The sequence below is a fragment of the Saccopteryx bilineata genome, chromosome 2 (assembly GCF_036850765.1).
Source record: "Saccopteryx bilineata isolate mSacBil1 chromosome 2, mSacBil1_pri_phased_curated, whole genome shotgun sequence".
Lineage (NCBI taxonomy): Eukaryota > Metazoa > Chordata > Mammalia > Chiroptera > Emballonuridae > Saccopteryx > Saccopteryx bilineata.
In genome coordinates, this window is record NC_089491.1 from 270,824,737 (window position 1) to 270,851,070 (window position 26,334).

General features: G+C 41.2%; 1 protein-coding gene across 1 annotated transcript in view; it reads right to left on the reverse strand.

The window, feature by feature from the left end:
- Nucleotides 1-21,364: 21,364 nt before the first annotated feature.
- Nucleotides 21,365-26,334, reverse strand: part of IFT81 (intraflagellar transport 81) — a 68,715-nt gene continuing 63,745 nt past the window's right edge. The window contains exon 19 of the mRNA XM_066260609.1: nt 21,365-22,006. Coding sequence (XP_066116706.1) covers nt 21,824-22,006 — 183 coding nt within the window. The 3' untranslated portion in view covers nt 21,365-21,823. The remainder of the gene's footprint in view (nt 22,007-26,334) is intronic.

A 26,334-nucleotide genomic window follows, 5' to 3' on the forward strand; every position in this document is an offset into this window, starting at 1 on the left:
TATTCTGGTGCTTATCCCCTTCTACTTGTATGAAAGATAAGGGAACACAAAATGTTCTCCACCGGCCACCCTTCTCTGCCTCCCCCAGGGAGAGGCAAGCCAGGGGGCGTGAGCTATTCTGCTTAAAGCTATTACTGATGTCTGACTCTGAGAAAATAGACTTAAAAGTTTATATTCAGTCTCTCTTGGCTACTGTTGCCGCTCAGCAAAGAAACTCTATATTGTTTAAATGCTCCAGGCAAATGGGTTGCAAGGCAACCTTCAAACAATAGAAAATACTCTAAACTAAAAATAAAGGCATGGAAGGAAGGATGGAAGGCAGGGTGGTGCTTTGGTGAGGCGATTCCAAAATCGGGGTAAAGAAGAACGTAGTCAACTAGGCTACTTTTGCCTTTGTTAATTGAGTTTCTTATATCCCGGACATACTGGGTGCCTCTTCTGTTTATTCCTGGACTCTTAGTTCTTTCCATGGTCATCAACATCTTTCAGTCCAAGGAGGGCGAGAGGGGAGCTCAGATGGCCTGTTATGTTGGGCTGCCTCCTGTCCTAAGGAAAATTCCAAAGACTCTAATCAATGTATTTCCCACTGGCTCCAGTCCTGACAATGACTACAACTCCTATCCTAAAAAGTCCTCAGAAACCCAAGAAAGGAGAGGGCCAGGGCCCAACTTAATCACAAGGGTCAGAGTTGGAAATGTGATGATAGAAACGAGGTTGAAATTTTAGGCTTGGAAGACAGATGAAGGGACCACAAGCCAAGGAATGCAGGCGGCCTCCAGAAGCTGCAAAAGACAAGGAGTTGGTTTCTGCCCTAGGGCTGCCAGCAGCAACCAGCTCTGCCCACACCTTGATTTTATTTATTTACTTTTTTAGATTTTATTTATTCATTTTTATTAGAGAGAGAGGGAGAGATAGAGAGAGAACAGGGGGAGGAGCAGGAAGCATCAACTCCCATATGTGCCTTGATCAGGCAAGCCCAGGGTTTTGAACCGGCGACCTCAGCATTTCCAGGTTGACGCTTTATCCACTGCGTCATCACAGGTCAGGCCCCACACCTTGATTTTAGCCTCAGAGACTCTGACCTCCAGAAATGTAAGAAAACGCATTTGTGTTGTTTTAAGTTTGTGTTAATTTCATACAGCAACAAAAGGAGGCTAAAACAGCAACTGAAAACCTGAGGATCTTTCATAAGGACAAGAAACCAACGGTTGGTTCTTGGGCGAACTAAGGTGTTTTCTTCATGGTACACCGACCACGGATGACTAGAACATCGGAGGGCACTGAATCAGATGGGCTGATTCCTTACCACCTGTCACGGCTCCTTTAAACAAACAATCAAATAAACACAAATTGATAAAAAGCCTCTTCCATTTCTTATCCACTGACTAGGCAGGCTGATCAATGTATTACACAATAGGCAGGCGTGAGCAGCTGGGACATTGTTTTCTCTCATAACCTGTGGCCCCACCCCAACCAGTGTCAGTCAAAGAGAGATCTGGCCAGAAAGGGAAACTGGAATAAAGAAAAATAAATCTCCTCTATCCTCCTACGCCAGGCTGCCGGCCAGAAACTACTGAAGAATCTCCTGGAAACACTTGAGAGACTTTAACGCTCCTTTTCTCGTGTGAACAGGTTTGCTTCCCCCAGACTCTTTTCTGATTAAATGTCTTCTAAGGGCTTGAATGAGAGTGTCTAGGAAACCCTATCTCAACAAAAAAGGACAAAAACCATAGAACTTCCCTGGTCCCCTGCTCCCAGACTCATAAGTGCTTGAAGTTCACCATTTACTTTGTTCTCATGACATTTCTAGGTGACAAAACCCATCAGCCTTCTTTTATAATTTGGGACCCTGTATTATAGAGAGGGCAAGCAACATGGCCACAGTCACATGGCAAATCAGACCAACTCGGCCAAACCACAACAGGGCTCTGCTAGCTGCAAGATGGGCACTGCCTTCCTGATCATTTGCTCGGTCTCGGGCTCTAGCTGATCAGGTCAGCAGGGTGGGGCTTCTGGGTTGGTGGTCTCTGTGGAATGCAGAGATATAAACCCATTAATCCTGTCATCACAAGACAAGCTCCTGACGCTTCGATGCAAAGATTTTCCAGACCAGAGCTTCGAATTGCTCCATGTGTCTGATGAGTGCCTGCGCGTGCGTGTGTGTAAAACTGGAAGGGGTTTGGGGTTGCGAAACAACAGCCAGGTCAGTGTATTTGCACTCTACCTTGCATAAGTCAACCCATGGAGAGCCCTTTTTTCTTTCTAGAATCAATACAAATCTCATTCTAGCTTCTTTCTCCTTCACCGCCCCTCCTCTCCCCTTCCTCTACCATCCTTCTGAGCAAAACTAATGGATTTCCCAACATGCCCTGCAAGGGGTGTGGTGCTGGCTTCTACAGAAGAGCTGCTGAAGCTCTGGGGCCAGAATATCGATGCCTACAACTCCGCACGCATGCTCAGAGGCGCTGCATGTTGTCTCCCATGTTCACTGCCCTTCCACACACAGTGCACTTTACAGAGCCACCTTCTCTCTCTTTTTGTAAAAATTAATTAATTAATTAATTTTTTTACAGGGACAGAGAGAGAGTCAGAGAGAGGGATAGACAGGGACAGACAGACAGGAACGGAGAGAGATGAGAAGTATCAATCATTAGTTTTTTGTTACGAGACCTTAGTTGTTCATTGATTGCTTTCTCATATGTGCCTTGACCGCGGGCCTTCAGCAGACTGAGTAACCCCTTGCTTGAGCCAGCGACCTTGGGTCCAAGCTGGTGAGCTTTTTGCTCAAACCAGGTGAACCCGTGCTCAAGCTGGTAACTTCGGAGTCTTGAACCTGGGTTCTCTGTATCCCAGTCTGATGCTCTATCCACTGTGCCACCGCCTGGTCAGGCACCACCTCCTCTCTTGCCACCCACATTTGGTGACTCTCAAAGACTACAAAAGGACGCTCTCTCTCTTCTTGAAGGTATAAAAAAAGGAGAATGGAGTGAGTTGGTTTAAGTATTGTAAAAGTGTAACAGACTCCTCCTAATGGGGTTGTCGCATAAAAGCGGATGTGGAGATGAGGCTGATATTGCTAGGCTGCCTTCCCTAAGGACCCAGAGTGGGCAGAGCCATGACATGGACCCCACGTCACGTCAGGCAGAGGGCAGAAAACAGTAGCTGACAAAGGCCAGGTCAATGAGCCTGAACATCTAAATGAAGGAGGTGATAAAATACCACCACTGGGTCCAAAGATAAGATGAAAGTTAGGACTGGCACTTGGAAAGGACTGGTTAGTGTTTTTTAAAACCAGAGCTATCTCAGGTTTGGGTTTGGTTGACTATCCTTCGACCTTATATTAGTCCTAAACAAAAAATAACTGATGCCCTCAAGTTCCCTTCCCTTACGATAGAGATGCACACACAGGCACAATAGGAGAGAGAAATGGATTTTACTGGTGCGGAGAAGTGGGAAAGGAAGACAGGAACCCAGGGCAAAGGATCCGATAGCAGAGAGCTCCCAGACCTCTTTTTATTTTCATAAAATATTTATTTATTAGTTTTTTGTGGGGTTTTTTTGAGAGAGATCAATTTGTTGTTCTACACATTCACGCATTCATCGGGTGACTTCTTTTTTTTTTTTTTTTTGTATTTTTCTGAAGCTGGAAATGGGGAGAGACAGTCAGACAGACTCCCGCATTCGCCCGACCGGGATCCACCCGGCACGCCCACCAGGGGCGATGCTCTGCCCACCAGGGGGCGATGCTCTGACCCTCCGGGGGGTCGCTCTGCCGTGACCAGAGCCACTCCAGCGCTTGGGGCAGAGGCCAAGGAGCCATCCCCAGCGCCCGGGCCATCTTTGCTCCAATGGAGCCTTGGCTGCAGGAGGGGAAGAGAGAGACAGAGAGGAAGGAGGGGGGGGGTGGAGAAGCAGATGGGCGCTTCTCCTATGTGCCCTGGCGGGGAATCGAACCTGGGTCCCCCGCACGCCAGGCCGACGCTCTACCGCTGAGCCAACCGGCCAGGGCTTCATCAGGTGACTTCTATATGTACTCTGACCTGAGATTGAACCCACAACCTTGGTGCATCAGGACGATGCTCTAACCATCTGAGCTATCTAGTCAGGGCCTCCCAGAACCTCTTTATAAGATTAACTTCTGAAAAGAAAACTACTACGAATCCAAAAATAATCATGACTGCTGCTCCAAGTCAGACACATCATAGAAGATGTGTACGTAAGTGGTAAGTGAGGTGATTGAATGTCCAGTTACTGTGCTTATAGCCATTCGAGAACGACAACAGGGGGAAATACCCTCTGGTCTGGAGCACCCACAAAGTTCTAAGGGAATAACGAGAAAGACTATTGAATGGAACTCAAGAGCATTGGAGGATGGAGGAGTAGATGGGAGGAGGCAATGAGAATTGAGTCTCCAATCTCTATCTGCAGCCCTCACTACTCTTTGGAATACCAGACTCCTAAATGTAGCTCCTACCTGACAATTTCTCTTGTGTGTCCAACAGGCACCTCCAACTTAATGTGGACATGGTATATCTCTTCACTTGACCCAACCTGCCTAAATGTGCTTCTCTTTTAGTTGTTCCTAACTCAGCCCATGACAAAAATCTGAAAGTCATCCTTGATACCCCTTCCCTGACCCCTGACCTACAGAAAGTCTGTGACTCTACCTCCAAAATTCCCTCCCAAATCTGTCCACTTCTATGTCCACTGCCATTGTCCTCGTCAAAGCCATCATCATCTCTCATCTAAGTTATTACCATTGAATTTTTAAATGGGTAAATTGTATGGTATGTGAATTATATCTCAAAATATACCGCTTAAAAAATTAAGGTAAGGAAGACTGAAAATGAATGACCTCTGTTTCTTTTTAAAAATGAGTACTGTTAGGTTCTGTGACCTAACAGTGTCTATAGCTGATGACTGTATTCTCTTAATGAGCTGTGGACCATGAGGCTGTTGCTATGATAGAATAGGGAAGGAGGGGTCTTCACAAACAGGAATATAGTTAACCCAATCTAAAGAAGTTAGAAAGAGGCTTGAAGGAAAAATATAACCCAACAGCAGAGATAGATTAGAAGGCACTTCAAGAAAAAAAAAAAAAAGTGGTAATAGGTCAAATACATTTCTAGACAAATAAGACAACTCAAAACCGCCAATACAAGGGGCTTGCCAAAGGTTTTTCAGGCCTGATTGCTAGCTAATTTACCATTAAATCGTTTTTCTCACACTGGTGAAGCCCTACATTGTTTAATTACTTTGTAATCTCTCTTGATTTCCTGTCAAGGGAATTTAGAAGGTCAAACGTGCATTTCAACTTGCTTCTCATCGGTCTGCATTTGAACAGGCTCCTGGGACATTAAAATAGATAATACCGGTGAAGATGTTTGAGATTAGAATAGACTGTACTATAAAAATGACATTAAAAAGGACTGTTCAGCCTTAAAAAGGAAGGAAATTATGTCACATGCTACAGTGTGGATGAACCTTGAGGACATTATGCTAAGTAAAATAAACCGATCAAAAACAAAGATAAATATTGTATGACTCCACTCATATGAGGAACCTAGGGTAGTTAAATTCATAGAGACAGAAAGTACCATGGTGTTGCCAGGGGCTGGGGGAGGGGGAATGGAAAGTTGTTTAATGGGTAGAGAGTTTCACTTTTGCAACATGAAAACGTTCTCAAGATATATTGCACAACAGTGTAACTATATTAACACTACTGAATATTTAAAGATGGTTAATATAGTAAATTTTAGATTGTTCTTTTTTTCACTACATTTAAAAAAATTTAAAGGACCATGTTGAATTAAAAGCCTTAATAAACATTTCATTCTCTTAAGGTATGACTGACATGGAAAGAATTTTCAAATTTGAAAAAGAAACTTGCTGGCTGTTTGCTGTTTATCATTTTTTATTCTGGCTGGAGCAATAAAAACAGACCACTTGGTTTAATTTTGTGATTATCTTACTCCCTGGTTCCTGCCTAATTATGCAATGCTTTTGGTTACCAATAGAAAAAAAGGAAAGTTGTGTGCTAGTCTATTATTTTTATGGCATTATATTACAAAGGACTAGACCAATAAATATTTCTACTTACATCAAGTTTTTATAGAAACTTATTTCTAAATAAATTGGAGTTTGGGGGCCTGGGTCACAAGGTAAGTTCTCTTCCCTAAGGCCTGTGGGCTGATTCTATTTTATATGTCCAAGTGTTTTCTAATTTTAACTGGTTTTACAATATATACTTGCTTCCTCTTTAAACCAACTTAAAAGGTCATAGAAACTATCTTGGGTGAGACATACAATCTCTCATAAATTTTGATTTTATCACATTCATTCCAAAATGTAACCACTGCTTGAAATGGTCTCTGACAATCTGACACAAGATAAGTAAAAAAGGACAGATGTTCATTATAATTATGTCTGAGAATAGCTACTATTCCATACATATACCACATGCTTGCCTGAGTTGTCATTTATTTTTAAGCAATAATCATACAGATGCATTTGTGTTGAAGGCTTGACATCATTTTCTATAAACTTTATCCGAAGTCTGATGCGTGTTCTAGCATTAGATTTATAAAAGATACTATTGAATACTGAGAATAAGGCAGTATTTAAGATATCAGAGTCTTTAGAATATACTAATTATAAAGCTGTATTATGTAAATAATTACAGGTTATTTCTAATTATAAAGTTACATTATATGTACTTTATTCTTCATTTGGTTAACAAAGATGATCGTTGGGCAGTTGCTACAGTAGGGACTCCTTGGCCTGACTGGCAACTGAGCCTAGCTCTGTAAAAATAATTAGACAACCAACTTGGAGAGGGCTTCCAAGCTGACCCACACCTTCACACATTACAGCTGTCCCTTGGTATCTGCGGCGGTTTGGTTCCAGGAACCCCCTCAGATACTACAATCTGTGAATGCTCAAGTCCCTTATATAAAATGGCATAGTATTTGCGTTTAACCTACGCACATCTTTCTGTATACTTTAAATCATTTCTAGATTACTTATAATACCAAATACCATGTAAATGCTACATAAATAGTTGTTATACTGTATTGTTGAGGGAATGACAAGAAATAAAAGTCTGTACATTACCTTACAGATGCAACCATCATAGGCCTAACTACATAGGAAATGTCAGCAACAGCATTACATTTTTTTCCTGAGTATTTTCCACCGCGGGTTGAATCTGTGAATGCAGAACCCACGGATACGAAGGGCTGACTATACCTTGTTTAATCCTTTCAATAATTCTTTGAAGTTGCCAGAGAAAGAAACTGAGGTTCAAAGCTATTAAGTGATTTATTCAAGGTCACATTCGTTCACTTTTCATTCATTCATTATTCTAGTACAATATTTATTGATCAAAGTTGCCTATGCGCCTAAGTAGGTAACAGAATACAACCCTGCATTCCATGCTTCTACAGTCCGAAATGGGATTCAGATAAGGAAACATGGTTACCACACAGGACTCGTGTCTTTGAACGGCTGGCCTTTTTTTTTTTTTTTTTTAATTTTAGTGAGAGGAGGGGAGGCAGAGACAGACTCCGGTATGTGCCCTGACAGGGATCCACCCAGCAAGACAACTAAGGGGCCAGGCTCTGCCCATCTGGGGCCCTTGTTCTATTGCAACTGGAGCCATTTTAGCATCTGAGGTTGAGGTCATGGAGCCAACCTCAGCACCTGGGGTCAACTTACCCTAATCGAGCTATGGCTGCAGGAGGAAAAGAGAAAAGAGAGGGGGCAGGGAGGAGTGGAGAAGTAGATGGGCCCTTACTGGGAATTGAACCCGGGACATCCACATGTCAGGTATATACTCTACCACTGAACTGACTGGCCAGGGCCGAATGGCTGACTTTCTATGGGAATAATTTTACTTTTCCCCAGGTGTCTTCTGCATGCTCCTGTCTTGGCTTACAAACCTCATCTTCTGTTTTGTGTGTGTGTGTGTGTGTGTGTGTGTGTGTATGTGTGTAATTATATATACATATATAATACACACCTACATAAACATACATAAGTCCATATCTACATTGAAAGCAAACGTGTGTGCTCATCGTTAAGGTACAGAATTCCTCTGTCCCTCATGTGATTAAGGGATCACAGAGCTCCATCTCCTCCACTGGAAGACCTACCGGCTCCTAGGAAACCTAATCCAGTGGGGCCCTGGTGGTGACAGGGCAGTGTCAAGGAAAGAATGCTAATGATTTTTCCACTAGCTGATCCCATCGAATATTTATGTAACACCTTGATTAAAAGAGCTCAAAGCAATATTCTAAGTAGCTGAGTTGAAACCTCATTTTGTAAACGGTGTGTTTTAAATACAAAAATAAGCTGCTTTACCAATCCTCATCGTTTCTTAAAACTAATCATAGGGCAACATTCACAGAAAGAAGACTGGAAGTAAAATTATGAACCATAATCATTTCTGGGTGCTGGGATACCTATCATATTGACAAAGATGTTATAAAGCCAGTATACCTTGGGTAGGCAAGGGGACAGCAAACTAGGCCCCGTCATACATGATGCCTGGGATTACAAATTGTCACCAGCTTGTTGGAAGGCAATTTGGCAACAGCCATCAAAATTTTACCTGCACATACTTTTTTTTTTTTTTGTATTTTTCCAAAGCTGGAAACAGGGAGGCAGTCAGACAGACTCCCGCATACACATACTTTTGAATCCAACAATTCTACTGCTAAGGTGTTTTTTTTTTCTTGCATAAGGGTGCAAAGATATATGGAGAAGGATGTTCAATAAGTAACTTGTTAATTAAATTGTACTATATCCATGGAGTAAAATACTCTGAAACTGTTAAGAATAAGATGACTTTCTATGTACATATGATTATAGTTTACTGTTTGGTGCAAAAAACAAGTTGCAAATCTGTGAATATAACTTTTGTATATAATATTAAAAAGCTGTAAATACATACACATGTGCTTGTGTCTCCAATTAAAATATCTCGAAGGCTATTCTAAAATCTAACTGTGAAAATACCTCTGAGAGTCAGAAGACTGAGATAGGTAAGGGCATTTTTAAAAAAAACTAATACTGCTTGATATTATTTGAACTGTGTTACATTAAGCATATGTTTTTAGGCTTTTTAAAAATAAATTTAAAAAATTATTTATTGATTTTTTTTAGAGAGAGAGAGAAGGGGTTAGGAGCAGGAAGCATCAACTTGTGGCTTCTCCTATGTGCCTTGACCAGGCAAGCCCGGGGTTTCGAACTGGTGACCTCAGTGTTCAAGGTCAATGCTCTATCCACTGAGCCACCACAGGTCAGGCTGTGTTTTTATTTTTATTTTTTTGTTTTTTTTGTGTGTTTTTAGTTTTAACAGCTTTATTGGGACATATTTCTCATACCAATAGACTCATCAATATAAAGTGGGTTTTAGTGTATTCACACTTTCAGTGTTTTTCAGTATATTCACGGTTCTACAATTATCACCACAGCATGCATTTTTTTTTTTAAAGATTTTATTTATTCATTATAGAGAGGGGAGCGGGGGAGGAGCAAGAAGCATCAACTCCCATATGTGCCTTGACCAGGCAAGCCCAAGGTTTTGAACTGGCAACCTCAGCGTTTCCAGGTTGACGCTTTATCCACTGCGCCACCACAGGTCAGGCTCAGCATGCATTTTTAAAATGATAACTCTTTTCTGAAAGAAGGTCCCAAAGTGGCAAGAGAACGTACATACGAGATATGATCAGAAGAAGTTTCAACAGAAAGGGAATGGTGCACATAAACAGGGGAGGGAAAAAATGAGAGCAAAAGAAGACAGAGAGTGTCAGAGATAAAAAAGGAAAGATGTTAAAATGAGTTTTAACTAAGAACATGTTAGGTCTGCTTTTGCTAAATAAACACATCTGGATTTTGTAACAAATAGATCAAGGTAAGATATTCAAGCATGATAAGGAGAAAAAGAAAATAAAGAAACTCGTGATTTGATGGTGCTACAAATATTTGGATAAACCAGATTCGACATAAATCTGTGGACAGCTGGATATGAAGTCTATCTTCAGAAGACACAGATAAAAAAAGAGATTAGAGAAATATATTCACATTGTAGTTGCTGGAAGTCTCTTGTGTCTTAGAAAGGCTGACAAAGGGATACTAATGTTCAAGCAAGGAGTACTGCCCGGGCATCATAACGCTCTGATTTGGTTAAGAGGATCAGAGGCCGCAAGGAGGGCCAGCCGGCCGGAGGGCAGGGCTCCCGACACACACCGACAGACTGACTCACGGACCACACAGGAATATGCCGACTCTGGCCACAAATTTTGTGTATGTTTTTAGAAGAAGGAGGACAAAGCATACATGTGAAAGATAGCGTTTTATGGAAAACGTTCAGCAAAACTCACATTTAATCTGTGTTACTTCAAGGAAAATTATATTTTTTCTGAGACTTGCCCTCATTAAAATCTTCCTTTGAGCACAATAGATTATAGGAACGTTTTGTAGAAAATCACCTTATTTTCCTTTTCCATCTTTTTAAAAAAGCACAGGTCAAATGTCTCTGGCACTGGAAAAAGCACACTTCACTGCTTATCCTATTAAACCAATTAGCTTGGGTCCTAGGAGCTCTTATTTACTTAATCAGGGAAGTGTGGTGACTGTAGCAATTGCACTAGTTTAACATCAATAAAATAATGGAAATGTACACAGGATAGCCACACCCATGCAAAACCTGTTTTTATATAGGAGTAAATGTCAGATGAAAAATAAAAGTCACCCGTTTTTGAATTAGGAAACTTCAAAATAATGCTGGTGAAAATTTTATAACAATTTATATTTTAAGATCAGTGTTATCTGATGGGGCAGATCATCTCTATGCTTCTCTCTCTCTAAAAAATCAATTAAAAAACCTTTATAAAAGTCTCATAGCTTAATAATAGTTTTTTTAATTTTTTTTTTTTTTTTTTTTTGTATTTTTCTGAAGCTGGAAACAGGGAGAGACAGTCAGACAGACTCCCGCATGCGCCCGACCGGGATCCACCCAGCATGCCCACCAGGGGGCGACGCTCTGCCCACCAGGGAGGCGTCGCTCTGTTGCGATCAGAGCCACTCCAGCGCCTGGGGCAGAGGCCAAGGAGCCATCCCCAGCGCCCGGGCCATCTTTGCTCCAATGGAGCCTGGGCTGCGGGAAGGGAAGAGAGAGACAGAGAGGAAGGAGAGGGGGAGGGGTGGAGAAGCAGATGGGCGCTTCTCCTGTGTGCCCTGGCCGGGAATCGAACCCGGGACATCTGCATGCCAGGCCGACGCTCTACCACTGAGCCAACCGGCCAGGGCAGCTTAATAATAGTTTTAAAATCTGTTGACCACCTGTTCAAAATCATTCACTTTGTGGCTATCAGTTGACATAATATTTGCTTCCAACTCAAGAAACAAGGAATCCTTAATAACAAGCTATCCTTTGAAGTATTATAATACGGTGTGTTTTTCTTAATAGCTTTTTATTTTTGATTCTTAAAAATTGACTTTAGAGGCCCTGGCCGGTTGGCTCAGCGGTAGAGCGTCGGCCAGGCGTGCGGGGGACCCGGGTTCGATTCCCGGCCAGAGCACATAGGAGAAGCGCCCATTTGCTTCTCCACCCCCACCCCCTCCTTCCTCTCTGTCTCTCTCTTCCCTTCCCGCAGCCAAGGCTCCATTGGAGCAAAGATGGCCCGGGCGCTGGGGATGGCTCCTTGGCCTCTGCCCCAGGCGCTGGAGTGGCTCTGGTCGCAGCAGAGCGACGCCCCGGAGGGGCAGAGCATCGCCCCCTGGTGGGCAGAGCGTTGCCCCTGGTGGGCGTGCTGGGTGGATCCCGGTCAGGCGCATGCGGGAGTCTGTCTGACTGTCTCTCCCCGTTTCCAGCTTCAGAAAAGAAAAGAAAAAAAAATTGACTTTAGAGAGGGAAGAAAGAGGGAGAGGAGAGAGAGAGAGAGGGAGAGGAACATCAATCTGTTCCTATATGTTCCCTGACTGGGGATCGAACCGACAGCCTCTGTGCTTTGGGATGAGGCTCTAACCAACCGAGCTATCCGGCCAGGCATATTTCTACATGTGCTTGTATGTGTGTGCATGTAACACAACATTTGACTGGGAATTAATGTATTGTGTGTGCTGGAGACTGTTGCTAACAACATAATTATCCTCTGATTGACTGTAACATCTTAGGAAACCGTGAAAATAGAAAATATTACTATTCCTGGTAATATGTCATGTAGGACAATATTCAAACCATAATTCTTAGTAATTATTTTGCTTAAAAGTAAAGTCACTTTATCAAGAAGGTTGCCTAAGTCTTGTCCTGTGACTGTGACAACAAATTAAAAATGGAACTGCTTATGCCTTCAAAATGTACAAAATGGTGACCGAAAGAACGTTGCTTTAATGATAGTTAAAACCATCCATCTCCACGGGCTAAATGTAGATACAACTGGAAGCTAACCTTGGCTTTCAGGCTTGAGGTTAGACTAGTAGGACTTCTATTGTCATCTGGACAGGTGGCAATAACCTTAGACGGGGATGTCAGAGCCTCCAAAGTCTTCTTTTAGATCTTACATCAAGCTACAATGAACCTTGGCTTGGAAACAAATTGTGAATGCCAGAAAGCAAAGGTGAAGGGTTAAGTGCTTGTTATTTTTTATTTCTTAGATGTTAAAATGTTTTAAAAAGCAAGGACAGCTCAATTTAGATTACAAAAAGGCACTCTGATGAAAAGCAAATGTGTTCCTACAATGTATTTTGAAGTAGATGGTTAGAAAGCTAATATAGAGTTTGTGGTCTAAATATATCATTCTTTTAGAGGCAGAACATATTGCTGAGAGGGAAAAAAAAAACACCCTCTTTGCCATAGGACGTATGGCATATAGTAACTAAAATGTTTCGCCATTCGTTGACTCTTCATTGTTAAGGAGTATTATTCAGTAGACCCAGAGAGAAGTCCTAAATTGGAAAAGCAGCTGAGCCCAAGGTCATCTCTCTTGTTTCCAAATATATCTTGAAACAAATGCAAGAAGGGCACTTTGCTGAGTGTTATCTGGACATATATAGTTTCAATCAAATTCTTCAAGAAGTGTCAGAATAAAAGTTGAACATTTGTTTGACACTGCCAACTCACTAGCAAGTGGGTCTCTTTCGGGGCTGAGGCTCTACTCGGAGACCTGGCAATTATTACAACAAAAAGAGTTTCTTTTACCTACTCTCAAGATAAAGAAATCAAGCACGGTTAAACACCAGCTCTGAATTTTTTCTCACATTTTTTTGATATATAGGAAATCATATAAACATAAAAATATCTCTTGACAAAAAGATAACTTTTAAATATTCTGCTTCCCAGCTAAATTACTGGGGCTTATCAAGTCTTTTTACATATCTGAAAATGTTATATGTAACCAAGAAGGGAGGGTGGGGATGACATAGGGTTGTAGTCTGAGTCAGAGAATAAGATGCTTACTCTCTAAGTTAGTGTAAAATATACCCCCGCCCCATACAATGAAATTATGGGCAATGAATTATAGGCAAATAACTGGTTAATTGCCTATACTGCTCTCCTTCGTCATAAAAAACAAACTTAGTCCAAGATAGCCGTCTCTAGTGGAGGTAATCATTTGTCATTCTCTACAAGGTAGTGAAGCTCTCATTTCGTCAAGGGTCCAAAAGGAAGCAGGAATATTAAGAACAACTCCGATTATTATGTACCAAGTGGACAATGACTCGCAATCGCACCAACTGGAAACCTCCAGCAATTTCGTTTTTCTCCTTTTCCAGCTTCAGCTCCCTTATTCCCTCCAGCCTTGTTGGCTCTTCCTCACGGCATTCCCTTCCTCTTCTCCACCGAGCTCCTCCCAGAGCCAGATTCCCCCCACTCTCACAGGAGGGTTTCACCTCGCACTGCCTCCTCCTCCAGCCTGCCCAGATTGCTCCAGCCCTGCGGGGTTTTCCCACCTTTTAATTACTTTAGGACTACTAATTCTTGATTCGATTCCCCAAAAGCTGAACTGAAACTTTTAGAGACCCTAACCCCACACCCACCAAGAATGTAAGGAAGTCTAATAGAGTTCTGATTTTTCTAATGAAAACTTCTTTGATTTCTAAAACAGCACACACTTTCAGAAAATTCGAGGTGTGTTTGCTTGACTACTAGATAAAGTAATCCAGGGCTGTAAACTGTTTCAACCGTTGGGTGCATTTCTCATCTTGATAACTGGACTTGAAGCTCCCCGAGAGGAGGAGCCACGCCCTCTCCTGCTTGTTCTGCGTCACGCAGTGTGGGGTGCAGGAGAGGGACAACGCGTTCTTGTTGGTTTCTATCCCCCCCCCACACCGCCGTCTTCCCTGTCCTCGCGTGCTCCCCCATCCCATCCACACATCCGATTCTAACTCATGCTCCTAGTCCCAGATCACTTCTCCCTCCCTGACACAGACTCCTGAACTTCCCTTTGATCCTTTAGTTTTCCCTAGATTTCCGCTTTAAGTTCAATAGCACCACAAAATTGGCACTTGCCTTTTAGGTTTTAATATGTTTATTGTGTTTAGTGTATGGTTAGTCCTGTTAACAACAGGAGACATGTCTTACATTTTTTATTACACCTTTTCATAGAATCTAGCTGAGTGCCCAGCACATCAAAGCGCAAGAGCTTGGCACTTCATAGGAACTCCTCTTCTCTCCCCATGCAACTGGGTAACTAACTAACTGTACCATACTAGACTTCTTGTCATCCCCTAGATATGCGATGTCCTTAACTGCCTTTATGTTTTCCACCTTTCCTTAGGCCTATCAAGGTGTTAACTCATCCTTACAAACCCAGCTCTAGTCCAATCTCTTCCATCTATCCTTATCCCCCATGTCAGAATTAATTGCTTCTTCCTCTGAGATCCTTGTTCTTCTTAAAAACAAGAACTTGACATTTTTTTTTGCTACAGATTATAAGAGTCTTCTAGACAGTGAGATCTTTCACAGCAAAAACCAGGTCTTGTTCATTTTATATTTAACACTTAGCACACAGAAGACACTTAATATGTGCATATAAATAAATGAATCAACTTACAATTTCATTCTCTAATTAATCATGTAATATCTTACTAAGTTCTTTGGTTTAGTTTTGGCATTTTCATAGAGGAAGACAAAAAAATGGCTATAAAATTATTCAATGGATTCTATATTTGACCAAATTAAAATAATATTGCGGCTTTGCTTAATATTGATATTTCATTGTATTTCAATCTTTAAGTTTCACTGCAGCATTGTCATAAAGTAAAAAACTGGAATTAATCGAAATGTCCAGCAACAGGAGACATGTATGATTTAAACATTTTCATAGAGAAAGGTTTAAATTATTATTATTTTTTAAATTTTCATTCAGTGAGAGGGGAGGCAGAGAGAAAGACTCCTGCATGTGCCCCAACTGAGATCCACCCAGCAAGCCCACTAGGGGATGATGATCTGCCCATCTGGGCTGTTGCTCCATTGTTCAGCAACTGAGTTCTTCTTAGCGCCTGAGGTGGAGGCCATGGAGCCATCCTCAGCACCTAGGGACAACTCACTTCAATCCACCATGGCTGCGGGCATGGGGGGGGGGAGAGATGGGGGGGGTGGAGAAGCAGATGGGCACCTCTCCTGTGTGCCCTGACTGGGAATTGAACCTGGGACATCCATACACTGGGCGATGCTCTACCACTAAGCCCACCAGCCAGGGCTGAGAAAGATATAAATTATAACCTACAAAGCTTCCATTTGCTATGTGTCTAAAACTGCTATTCATTTTTTTTTTTTGCATTTTTCTGAAGCTGGAAACAGGGAGAGACAGTCAGACAGACTCCCGCATGTGCCTGACCGGGATCCACCCGGCACGCCCACCATGGGGCGATGCTCTGCCCACCAGGGGGCGATGCTTTGCCCATCCTGGGCGTTGCCATGTTGCGACCAGAGCCACTCTAGCGCCTGAGGCAGAGGCCACAGAGCCATCCCCAGCGCCCGGGCCATCCTTGCTCCAATGGAGCCTTGGCTGCAGGAGGGGAAGAGAGAGACAGAGAGGAAGGCGCGGCGGAGGGGTGGAGAAGCAAATGGGCGCTTCTCCTGTGTGCCCTGGCCGGGAATCAAACCCGGGTCCTCCGCACGCTAGGCCGACGCTCTACCGCTGAGCCAACCGGCCAGGGCCTGCTATTCATTTTTTTAACGCATTTACTTGACATTTATTTCTAGTATAATTCCCTCATCTGGTTGGTTCAGTTTATTTAATCACTTAGCAAAGTTTGTTATTCAGGTATAGTTAGTGAACACATTAAAAGAAAAAAAGAACTATAAGACATATTAAAAATAACTCTACACATATTCTAGTTCATCAGTGGATATCGACCTGTCTGCACCTACACAAGCAGCATGTACATGGATGGGCACACTGCAGTGCAGTGTCAAGTTAAGAGTACAGGTCTTAGACCCTGGCTCTGCCCCAGTTATTAGCTGTGTTAATACTGTAGATACCTCAGCATTACTGAGGACAACAGTATGTACCTCATAGACTTATTGTGAGAGTTACAATGTTTCTTCCACAAAGCACTTAGGACAGTGTTTGGTATATACCAAGCGCTCAACAATGGCTTAGCTGTTGGCATCGTCATCATGATCATGATTATGATTACAGAGCTACAGGGAGTCAAGTTTGTTAGATCTCGCTTTGCCTAACTGCTGTTTAAAAATTAATTGTTTTTCCTCCTCTGTGAGTGTGCTTCACTTTCAGGACCAAGAAACTAATCAGACTGTGCTCCTTAACAACATAACAGGCTCCCTAGTGAGGAGCGAGCAGCACTGCGGTTACTTACCCAGGTTGGGGGGCGGGCCGCTACACTTGCTACAGTGCCGACTGCTGCACTGTGCAGAGGCTGAGAGAGGTCCTTCAAAGTCTCCAACCTAATAAATGATTACATGAACCATTCTGAGGCTCCTTTCAAGCTCAAAAATTCTGTGACCGTTGACCAGGTTTCCACGTGCAGTGCTCAGCAGCAGCCTTGCCTGAAACCTGAACTGAGGTGGAAACTAATGCTTTCACTGAAAAGAAGAAATCTGTAATCTCCTCCTGTGTTCTGGGGAGTGAATTTCCATAAAGTCAACCAAGTTTGGTGACTCAGGTCTCTGAGCAATTCTAGACAGGAAATTGTGAAATTCCGAGTTTGCTGAGAAAATACTTCCGGTTTGTCAAGAGGGAGCACAAGAGCAGGCAGCATGTGGGAAAGTGCTTCTGATTTGCAGAAAGAGGGAGTATAGGAGCAAGAGACCATGCAGCTAAGCCTTTGTAAAAAGTTCTCTGCTGGATTCCGTTTTAGTCTTTGATTACTTTACTTTTGCAAGGATGGGACCGGACTGCACAACAGGTATAGCTAACTTTCTGTCTGTCGGACTGCCTTAAGAGAGGAGGGTCAAATACTGAAAATATACAGATAACTTGGAACAATCGCTCTCTTTCTTCCCCAGAGAAGAATGCTCACCTCATGCCTGGCTGCCCCACAGCAAACAACTCTAATTAAAGTGCTCTCGTTAAAAGATAGGAGAAACAATTACAGATTCAATAAAAAATGCAACTTTACTTCTCTCCTAGCTGCCACGGATTGTTAAAAAAAATAAAAAAGGGCCCTGGCCGGTTGGCTCAGTGGTAGAGCGTCGGCCTAGCGTGCGGAGGACCTGGGTTCAATTCCCGGCCAGGGCACACAGGAGAAGCGCCCATTTGCTTCTCCACCCCTCCGCCGCGCTTTCCTCTCTGTCTCTCTCTTCCCCTCCCGCAGCCAAGGCTCCATTGGAGCAAAGATGGCCCGGGCGCTGGGGATGGCTCTGTGGCCTCTGCCTCAGGCGCTAGAGTGGCTCTGGTCGCAACATGGCGACGCCCAGGATGGGCAGAGCATCGCCCCCTGGTGGGCAGAGCGTCGCCCCTGGTGGGCGTGCCGGGTGGATCCCCGTCGGGCGCATGCGGGAGTCTGTCTGACTGTCTCTCCCTGTTTCCAGCTTCAGAAAAATGAAAAAAAAAAAAAAAAAAAAGGGATTCGTTGTAATCTGGATCTTACCTTCATTCATTATAACAATGTAGAAGTTATTGATATAACCAAGTTTAATAAATGTTACCCACTCCCTAGGGCCAGACACTCCTTCCTGCCAAGCAAGAGCAATGATATAAGCGCCTAGAACCCTTTGTAGAAACAAGTCTCTGATTCACACTCATTAGTCACTAATGGGTGAACAAATGCCTGTGTAAGACAAGGTTTCTATAAGACACACATTCTCCATACAAAGCCATTTTTCAATACAAACGATTCTGCTTTTGTCAAGGCAGCTTTGGAAAATGACCCTTTTGTGTATATTTTCAAATTCAATTCAGAAGAATTCTGCAAATTTATACATTTTTAGTTTCAGCAACATATTCAGTCCCTTATTTTACTCAAATTACTCTATATCACATAAGCCTACACACTTAAGAAACTCAGAAAATGCAGAGCTGAAAATTTTCCAAAAAATTTATATATGTTTTATAAACTAATTAGGCAAGAACATTTGGATTTGATAGTTTAATGAAATGGCTTCTTTTTTATTGTTGCCCACGGAAGTAAAGCAAGATGATAAAAAGTATTCATCTAAACAAGAAAGTTAGGCCCTGGCCGGTTGGCTCAGTGGTAGAGCGTCGGCCTGGCGTGCGGGGGACCCGGGTTCAATTCCCGGACAGGGCACATAGGAGAGGCGCCCATTTGCTTCTGCCCCCCATCCCCTCCTTCCTCTCTGTCTCTCTCTTCCCCTCCTGCAGCCAAGGCTCCATTGGAGCAAAGATGGCCCGGGCACTGGGGATGGCTCCTTGGCCTCTGCCCCAGGCGCTAGAGTGGCTCTGGTCGCGGCAGAGCGACGCCCCGGAGGGGCAAAGCATCGCCCCCCGTGGGCAGAGCGTCGCCCCTGGTGGGCGTGCGGGGTGGATCCCGGTCGGGCGCATGCGGGAGTCTGTCTGACTGTCTCTCCCCGTTTCCAGCTTCAGAAAAATACAAAAAAAAAAAAAAAAAATACAAAAAAAAAAAAAAATACAAAAAAACCCAAAAAACAAGAAAGTTAAATGTTCTGCAATTTGCCGAGACCTGTTTCGATTCCCATATGTCAGGGGTCGGGAACCTATGGCTCGCGAGCCAGATGTGGCTCTTTTGATGGCTGCATCTGGCTCGCAGACAAATCTTTAATAAGCAAAAGAATAACATTAAAAATATAAAACATTCTCATGTATTACAATCCAATCATTTCCTACCGCTCATGTTCATGGTTGCAGGTAGCTGGAGCCAATCACAGCTGTCCTCCAGGACACCACCAAATTTTTATTGGATAATGCCTAACTAACGTACACGGGTCGTTGTATGGCTCTCACAGAATTACATTTTAAAATATGTGGTGTTCATGGCTCTCTCAGCCAAAAAAGTTCCTGACCCCTGCCATATGCCCTTGAACAATATTCTAAGAGCCTTCTGAGACTCTCTCTGGACCCAGAAAATACATGGTCTTGGATTCAGTTGTTAATAGGTTTATAGCAGAAAAGACATTATCCTATTAGAAAATTCTTCTTCCAGGACAACCTTTAAGATTGGATTATTCCTGGAACTGATGCAGAAAGCAAGGTAAGTAGTGGCCTTTGAAACTGAGAGTCAGCCCTATGCAACAGCAGCTGGCGACGCCACGCCCTCGAGCCCTCAGAGAGGCAGCTGTGGACACTGTGCAGGTTGCACAGGCACATTCTTCTCCTTTATTTGGGCCATCATATGGAAGACATTATTTTCCAAAACAATTAAGCATGCTCATCAATAAGCTAGTGAGAATTTCAGTCCTGAAGGAGAAATGTAATAAGCTCTTCTGTTAGGGCCAGCTGTCAAGAACTGTTAGAGTCAGTCAAAGCTTTTTAATGGTACAATCAGATCTCAAAATGAGTGGAAAGTCACCATACAAAACCCATTAAGTTGCATTACTAAATGTCCAATGTTACATAAAAACTATAAATAACTTTGTACTTTTGGTTTTATTTTATTTTTTTCCAATTTGCTTTTCTTGAAGTAATGGTGATGTTCTGCTTCAGTTAATAAAGTAATTTTGAGGCTGCCTTAGTGTTTAATCCACACACTCTTTCTGTGTGGAATGAAACGGCAAGCAATAACCAGATCAAAATTAAAAGCATTCCTGGGAGTATCTGTTGTTAACAATTTTAAGAATTAAGAGAAGAGCACCAAAGATAATGAAGGCTAAAAAAATTAAACACGAGGCTTAATCATCTTACAAGCCGACGTTCCTCTGGGAAATAAAACGCTGTTTCTGTAAAGGGTATCTTGTCTTTTTCAACTATTTGCAAAGGGATTCATGCTCTGGTTAAAGAACATCACTACTTAAAAATAACCAGCCAACAGCCAACACAGAGCAAACACATCTACCTCAACATTCAAAAACTGATCACTGAGTTAAGCAGGGTTTGTTTCCACATACTGAACACAGCCTTTGCTCTTTCTAGGATGTGGTGGCTCTAACGGCTGACCTAAAGGCATAGGTGAGAAGGCTGGTAGTGGACATCTGCCCCACTAGGAGGCTAAAGTAAGCTGAGGACCACATTCAAACCACTTAATAATAAACAAAATGCTTTTTTTCCTTAAAATTTGTTAAAAGAAATTTTCTTTTACTTTTCCTGGAAAGTTCTTCCTTGGATCCCATCTCTTCTTGTGGTAGCTTCGAGAATAACCAATAATCTCCATGCTGATAATTTTCTCTGATTACCAAGAAAGAAGCTTTTAAACAAAAATTACAAGTGGGACACAATAGGGAACAAAGGTCCAAAGCCATATCAAGTTCGTATAGTTTGCATAGGGCAGAAACTATCTTCTTCATCAATTTTTTCCCCAGGATAGCCAGAAAGAACTAACCCAAGATGGACATGCTCATAATTTGGAATGAAGCAAATGACAGCATATAAATTTAATATCTTTCCTTAAGGAAAAATCAAAGAAATCCTTCATTACCTTGTCCAAATGAAGAGAGATTGGTTGCACTTTAAACTCTTGAATTTCACTTGGAATCCTGTGCTAACTTTTTAGCACATGACATCTACATTCTATGAAAGTTTTTTATATTTAAAATAACAGTCCCTAAGACCTAAATACCAGTTTAGATTTTTGGTAAAAATAAGTAATAATCCTTAAATTTAATACAATACTATAATATGAATAGTTACCTAAAAAATAAATTTTGACACTAAATAATTTAAAAATAAATAGCCATGATATGTATACCAAATTTTATTTGCCTTTAAATAATGCAAATAGAACAAAGATGTTATTCAAAATATTAAATTTTCTTGAATTTTACAGAAGAAAAAGAAACTAAAGTGAAACTGTAGGAATTGCTGAACTTCAGATAAATCTTTCTTCAAAACAAAAGATATTAGTTCCTAAAAGATTCTTCTAAAGTTAAAAAAAGATTAAAAAAAACATGAAGCCACTGGGTTATTACATTAAAAAAAAACAACTACATGTTTCTTAATGGACATAAGTTTACATTTACACATAGTAAACTTAGTCTCCTGTCTCATAAAACTCGTAAGACACCACTGACATCTAAACTAAGTAAAAATAAAACTCTTCCTTTCATATTAAAAAAATTCTAAAACCGAAATCCGCCTTTACATTATTTTCCAGGAAAACTTAAGAGGGAACAGCTAATCTGAAAGCAAAATGTCTTACAAATCACTTTGAAGAAGAGGAACACATCACGGGAGCGTGCTCATAGCCAGCCGTAGCAACTGAGACCTGAATGGCGACCTGGGACTCAGAGGATCAGCCGGTCCTTTCCTCCCTCCTGGATTACCTGACCAATGGAAGTTTGGTTTTGTTGTTTCAGAAAGCACTGCTTCTTACATTCCATCAATTGTTCAAAATCCTGCCACATTTTCACTTGTTTCATATTTGGACCATGACTTTCTCGTACAGCTTTTTGTTTCTCTCGAAGTTTCTATTATTAAAAAATAAAATCAAGAATAATTAAATTGCAGTTATAGGGATTCACTTCTATTGCTACCATCAGAAGAATATGGTATGCTTTGTATAGGTGATGAACCAGGTTCTTCTGTGATATATGAAAATTTAGATTATACAAGTTAAATAAATTTATGATTGATGCAGAACAGAAAAATATAAAAGAAAAAGAAAAAACAAAGGGAGTTAGTAAAGTGGAACGGTATTATGTTGTAGAAAAAAGAATGTAGATTTGGGGAGTCAGAAGACTTGAGTTCAACACTGGCTTTGCCACAAGCTTTAAGTAAGACACTTCATTTCTCTGAACTTCAGTTTTCTAAATGGTCAAGTAAGGCTAATAAGGGGGGAGACTTATAAAAGTAATCTGCTGTGTAAGATTTTTTTTACATGACATAGATATAAAGATGCATGATAAACTACCATATGTTATGTTATTATTATAGCACATTCTTTCCTGACCCAGTGTATGTGATCTATGGATGCCCCCCCAATCATATTGTATGCATCTATTTCTAAGAGAGAAAATCTAGCGATTTTTTAAAAAGTACATCATTAAATGGGCTCAAATCCTTATTAGAATTGTTTTTGTTACTAACAGCTGATAAGGTTCCACCTACCAAAACTTCTATTTACTGACTTTAAAATTATAAACAGAAAGAAGAAAAAATTTCATTAAATTGCAAAAGTGTCTACGCTATGACAAACTGAGGAAGGGTGGCTGACAGGAGAGGTGGCAGGAAGTCAGAGACAGTGAGAGGCCAGCCCTGAAGGAAGGAGAGAAGGGGGAATGTAGAAGATGAGAGTGCATATGAGGAAGCATGTGGCAGAAACACCCGACACCGGGTATGCCAAATCGTCAATAAAGACAGAAAAGTGAGCAAAGCCACAGAAACAGAAGCATCCCCATCTTTTCTTCTTTTAGGATATATTAGAGCGAACAGTTGACCCAAGGACACAAATGAGAAGGCTGGTAGTTGATATTTGCCCAGATAAGAGGATTCAAACCACTTACTAAAAACTGCCCTTCCCAGCTACAGCTAATGAAAGCAAAGGTAGGGGCAAGCAGCGAGAGGAAAAAAAAACAAAATTAAGAAAATGTAAATACAACCAGCAAGTTTTTGACATAACACCAGGCATGCTAATACATCTATTTAAATCTATGTTACAAATAAAGCATCTTATAACAAATATTTTTATCATCATACATTAAAACAAAAGGAGTAAAAAAACACACATGCAAAAAGAAGTGAATCAGACCAAGAATTTTAAAAGTTCTGAGCATGATTTAAGATTAAGTTGCTACTTAAACTATAACTTTTCTTATATTATTGGAATAATTTCCTCCTCAACAATTCTAACAACCTATAATAGTTATTTAAAGAACCAACGACAGGATGTAGGCACTGTGTCAGAAATACTAAATTTAATTTGCTTCATAACCACCTGTGTTTGAAACCTTTAGCTTATGACTACGACTAATGTTAGCATATTATTTATTTATTTATTTATTTATTTATTTATTTATTTTTGTGACAGAGACAGAGAGAGGAGCAGACAGACTGGAAGGGAGAGAGATGAGAAGCATCAATTCTTTGTTGCGGCACCTTAGTTTCTCAGTGATTGCTTTCTCGTATGTGCCTTGACCAGGGGCTACAGCAGACTGAGTAACCCCTTGCTCAAACTAGCGACCTTGGGGTCAAGCTGGTGAGTCTTGCTCAAACCAGATGAGCCCGTGCTCAAGCTGGCGACCTCAGGGTTTCAAACCTGGGTCCCCCGCATCCCAGTCCTACGCTCTATCCACTGTGCCACCGCCTGGTCAGGCAGTATATAATTTATTTTTAATGTTACTGCCATTTAATACAGATTTTTTTTTTTGTTGATAGTTGCAATGTACAAAATGGGCTTGTCACAGATTTCACTGTTCTTTAAAGGGGGAGATGGGATATAGGAGGAGGAAAGTTGCAACTTCTAGTACAATATTCTATAGCCTTGGTTAGGCAGATTCTAGTATATGTGGAATGAATTGTAGCACTGTAGGTGGGCCTAATTTCAGAAACTCAGGTGGCCTGAGAAGGTCTATAAATGTCCACTCTGTGCTAGTTGGAAGGCTTAGCTTATCATCACTTTGCAAGGCTAGGACTGTCCTATGTTTGTCTTGAGATGTTATATTATTTCCTTTTTTCCATTTGGTATGGCATGCCATTCCACAAATGGACTAAGATGCCAAAAGCTCATAATTTCTCTGATAAAATGGAGGAATCAGCTTTGATGTGTCCTTTTATTTTTTATTTACATGTGTTAATATGACGGACATTTATTCACAAATCATACAGGAAGAACAGACGAACACTTTTTAGAGAAAAGGCTGATTCCAGGTATGGGACAGAAATGTTCAGGGTGAGCCTGAACTTTTTGTCATACCAGAAAATAAAGAAGCTTTAAAGTCTATTAGCAGGATCATTTCAAAAGGATTCGGGAACTTCCACTGGCCAAACACAGCAATTTCATAGAAATAAGAATTGCAATAGAGTGAAACATCAAATATGCTAAATCACCAAGTCATAAAGATGCTTTTGAAGGATAATAAAGAACCAATTCATCATTTTGAAAACTAGTAAATAAGCAAATCGAGCAGTTCTCCACCTTTCTTATATGAACTGTACCTTAGGGTAACTAAATAGTTGAGAAGAAGTTGCTCTTTACAGAATTATTCCAGCCAATAAGTGAAAAAGAAACAACTTAATTAGAATGTCACTGTTTTGCAACCTCTAATGCATTACTGGATCTATGTTACAAAAAGACAGCCTCTTGACAGAAGTGCATCCTACCACTCAGGAAGTATGCTTCCCAAATATCAAGTCATATTTAATTAAGCCTCTAGGTCTAACTATTCACATGACATACTAGGGACAGAAGAGCATGCTAATTGACACCACAAGGATGACATCAACAAAGTTCAGGACGTTGGAAACCCACCAGGACAAGTGATCAGGTTTTTATTTCCTAACGCAGAATTTGTAAAGAAAAAAGATGGAGGAGTAACCTAGAAAAAAGGGACTTAAGAAATATATCAACTAATAATAATGTATGGACTCTTATTAGGATCCTGATTTGAACAAATAAAAAATTAAAAAACTACAAGACAACTAACTGGTGAATTTGGAACAATGACTGGGTATTGGGTACTATACAATTATTGTGAAATTATTTTTGGTGTCATAATTATATTGTAGTTAGGTTCAAACAGGGTCTTCATGATACATACTGAACTATGATCACATAAAAAAAAAATAATCTCTTACATTTGCCTAAAAATAAATAGGTGGAACCATGGATATCACAAGACAGGTCACGGGTTATTATTATTATTATTTTTACAAAGATCATTGGGTTTGTTTGTTTGTTTATTTATTTATTTGTGAGAAAGACAGACAGGAAGGGAGCGAGATAAGAAGCATCAATTCTTTGTTGTGGCACCTTCTTGTTCATTGATTGCTTTCTCATACATGCCTTGACCAGCGGGCTACAGCAGAGCCAGTGACTCCTTGCTCAAGCCAGCGACCTTGGGCTTAAAGGCAGTGATCTTTGGGCTCAAGCCAGTGCCAATGGGGTTATGTCTATGATCCCAGGCTCAAGGCAGGGACTCCGCGCTCAAGCTGGTGAGCCCGTGCGCAAACCAGATGAGCCTGTGCTCAAGCCGGTGATGTTAGGGTTTTAAACCTGGGTCCTCAGCATCCCAGGCCGACACTCTATCCACTGCACCACCACCTGGTCAGCCTCGATTTTCAATAGTGAGACTGAATAACAAACAGATAAAATGATGTATAGTGAAGTGCAGTTAGCCTGCACTATACAACATAGACTTAAAATAATTGAGAATGATCTTGCAATGCATGTAGATAATTTAATTAAAAATTTAATCTACCTATTTCAGTTTAAATATGAGAAAATAAACTTTAAAGTGGTTAAGGGGTTTGTCCAGAACCATAAACTTAGGACTGAAGCCAGCTTACTTGATGACTAGTCCTGACTTGTTGATAAATACAGGTCTTTTTTTAAAAAAAAGAAAGACAGAGCTGTTGTCTTTAAAATAACTGTCAAAATGTGTTGATTTATGAAGTCATTAGAATAACCAATTAGTTAGTCATTAAACCCTGATGGTCAAGGCCCTTACTGTCTATCACCTCTTCTCCTCAAAGTTGCTCAGAGAACTGAGAATTAAGACTCAATCACATACTCCTATTTTCAGTATCCCTCACTTAAGACTGGCAGGGAGGGAGTTGAATAGCTCAAGGTTTTCTGATG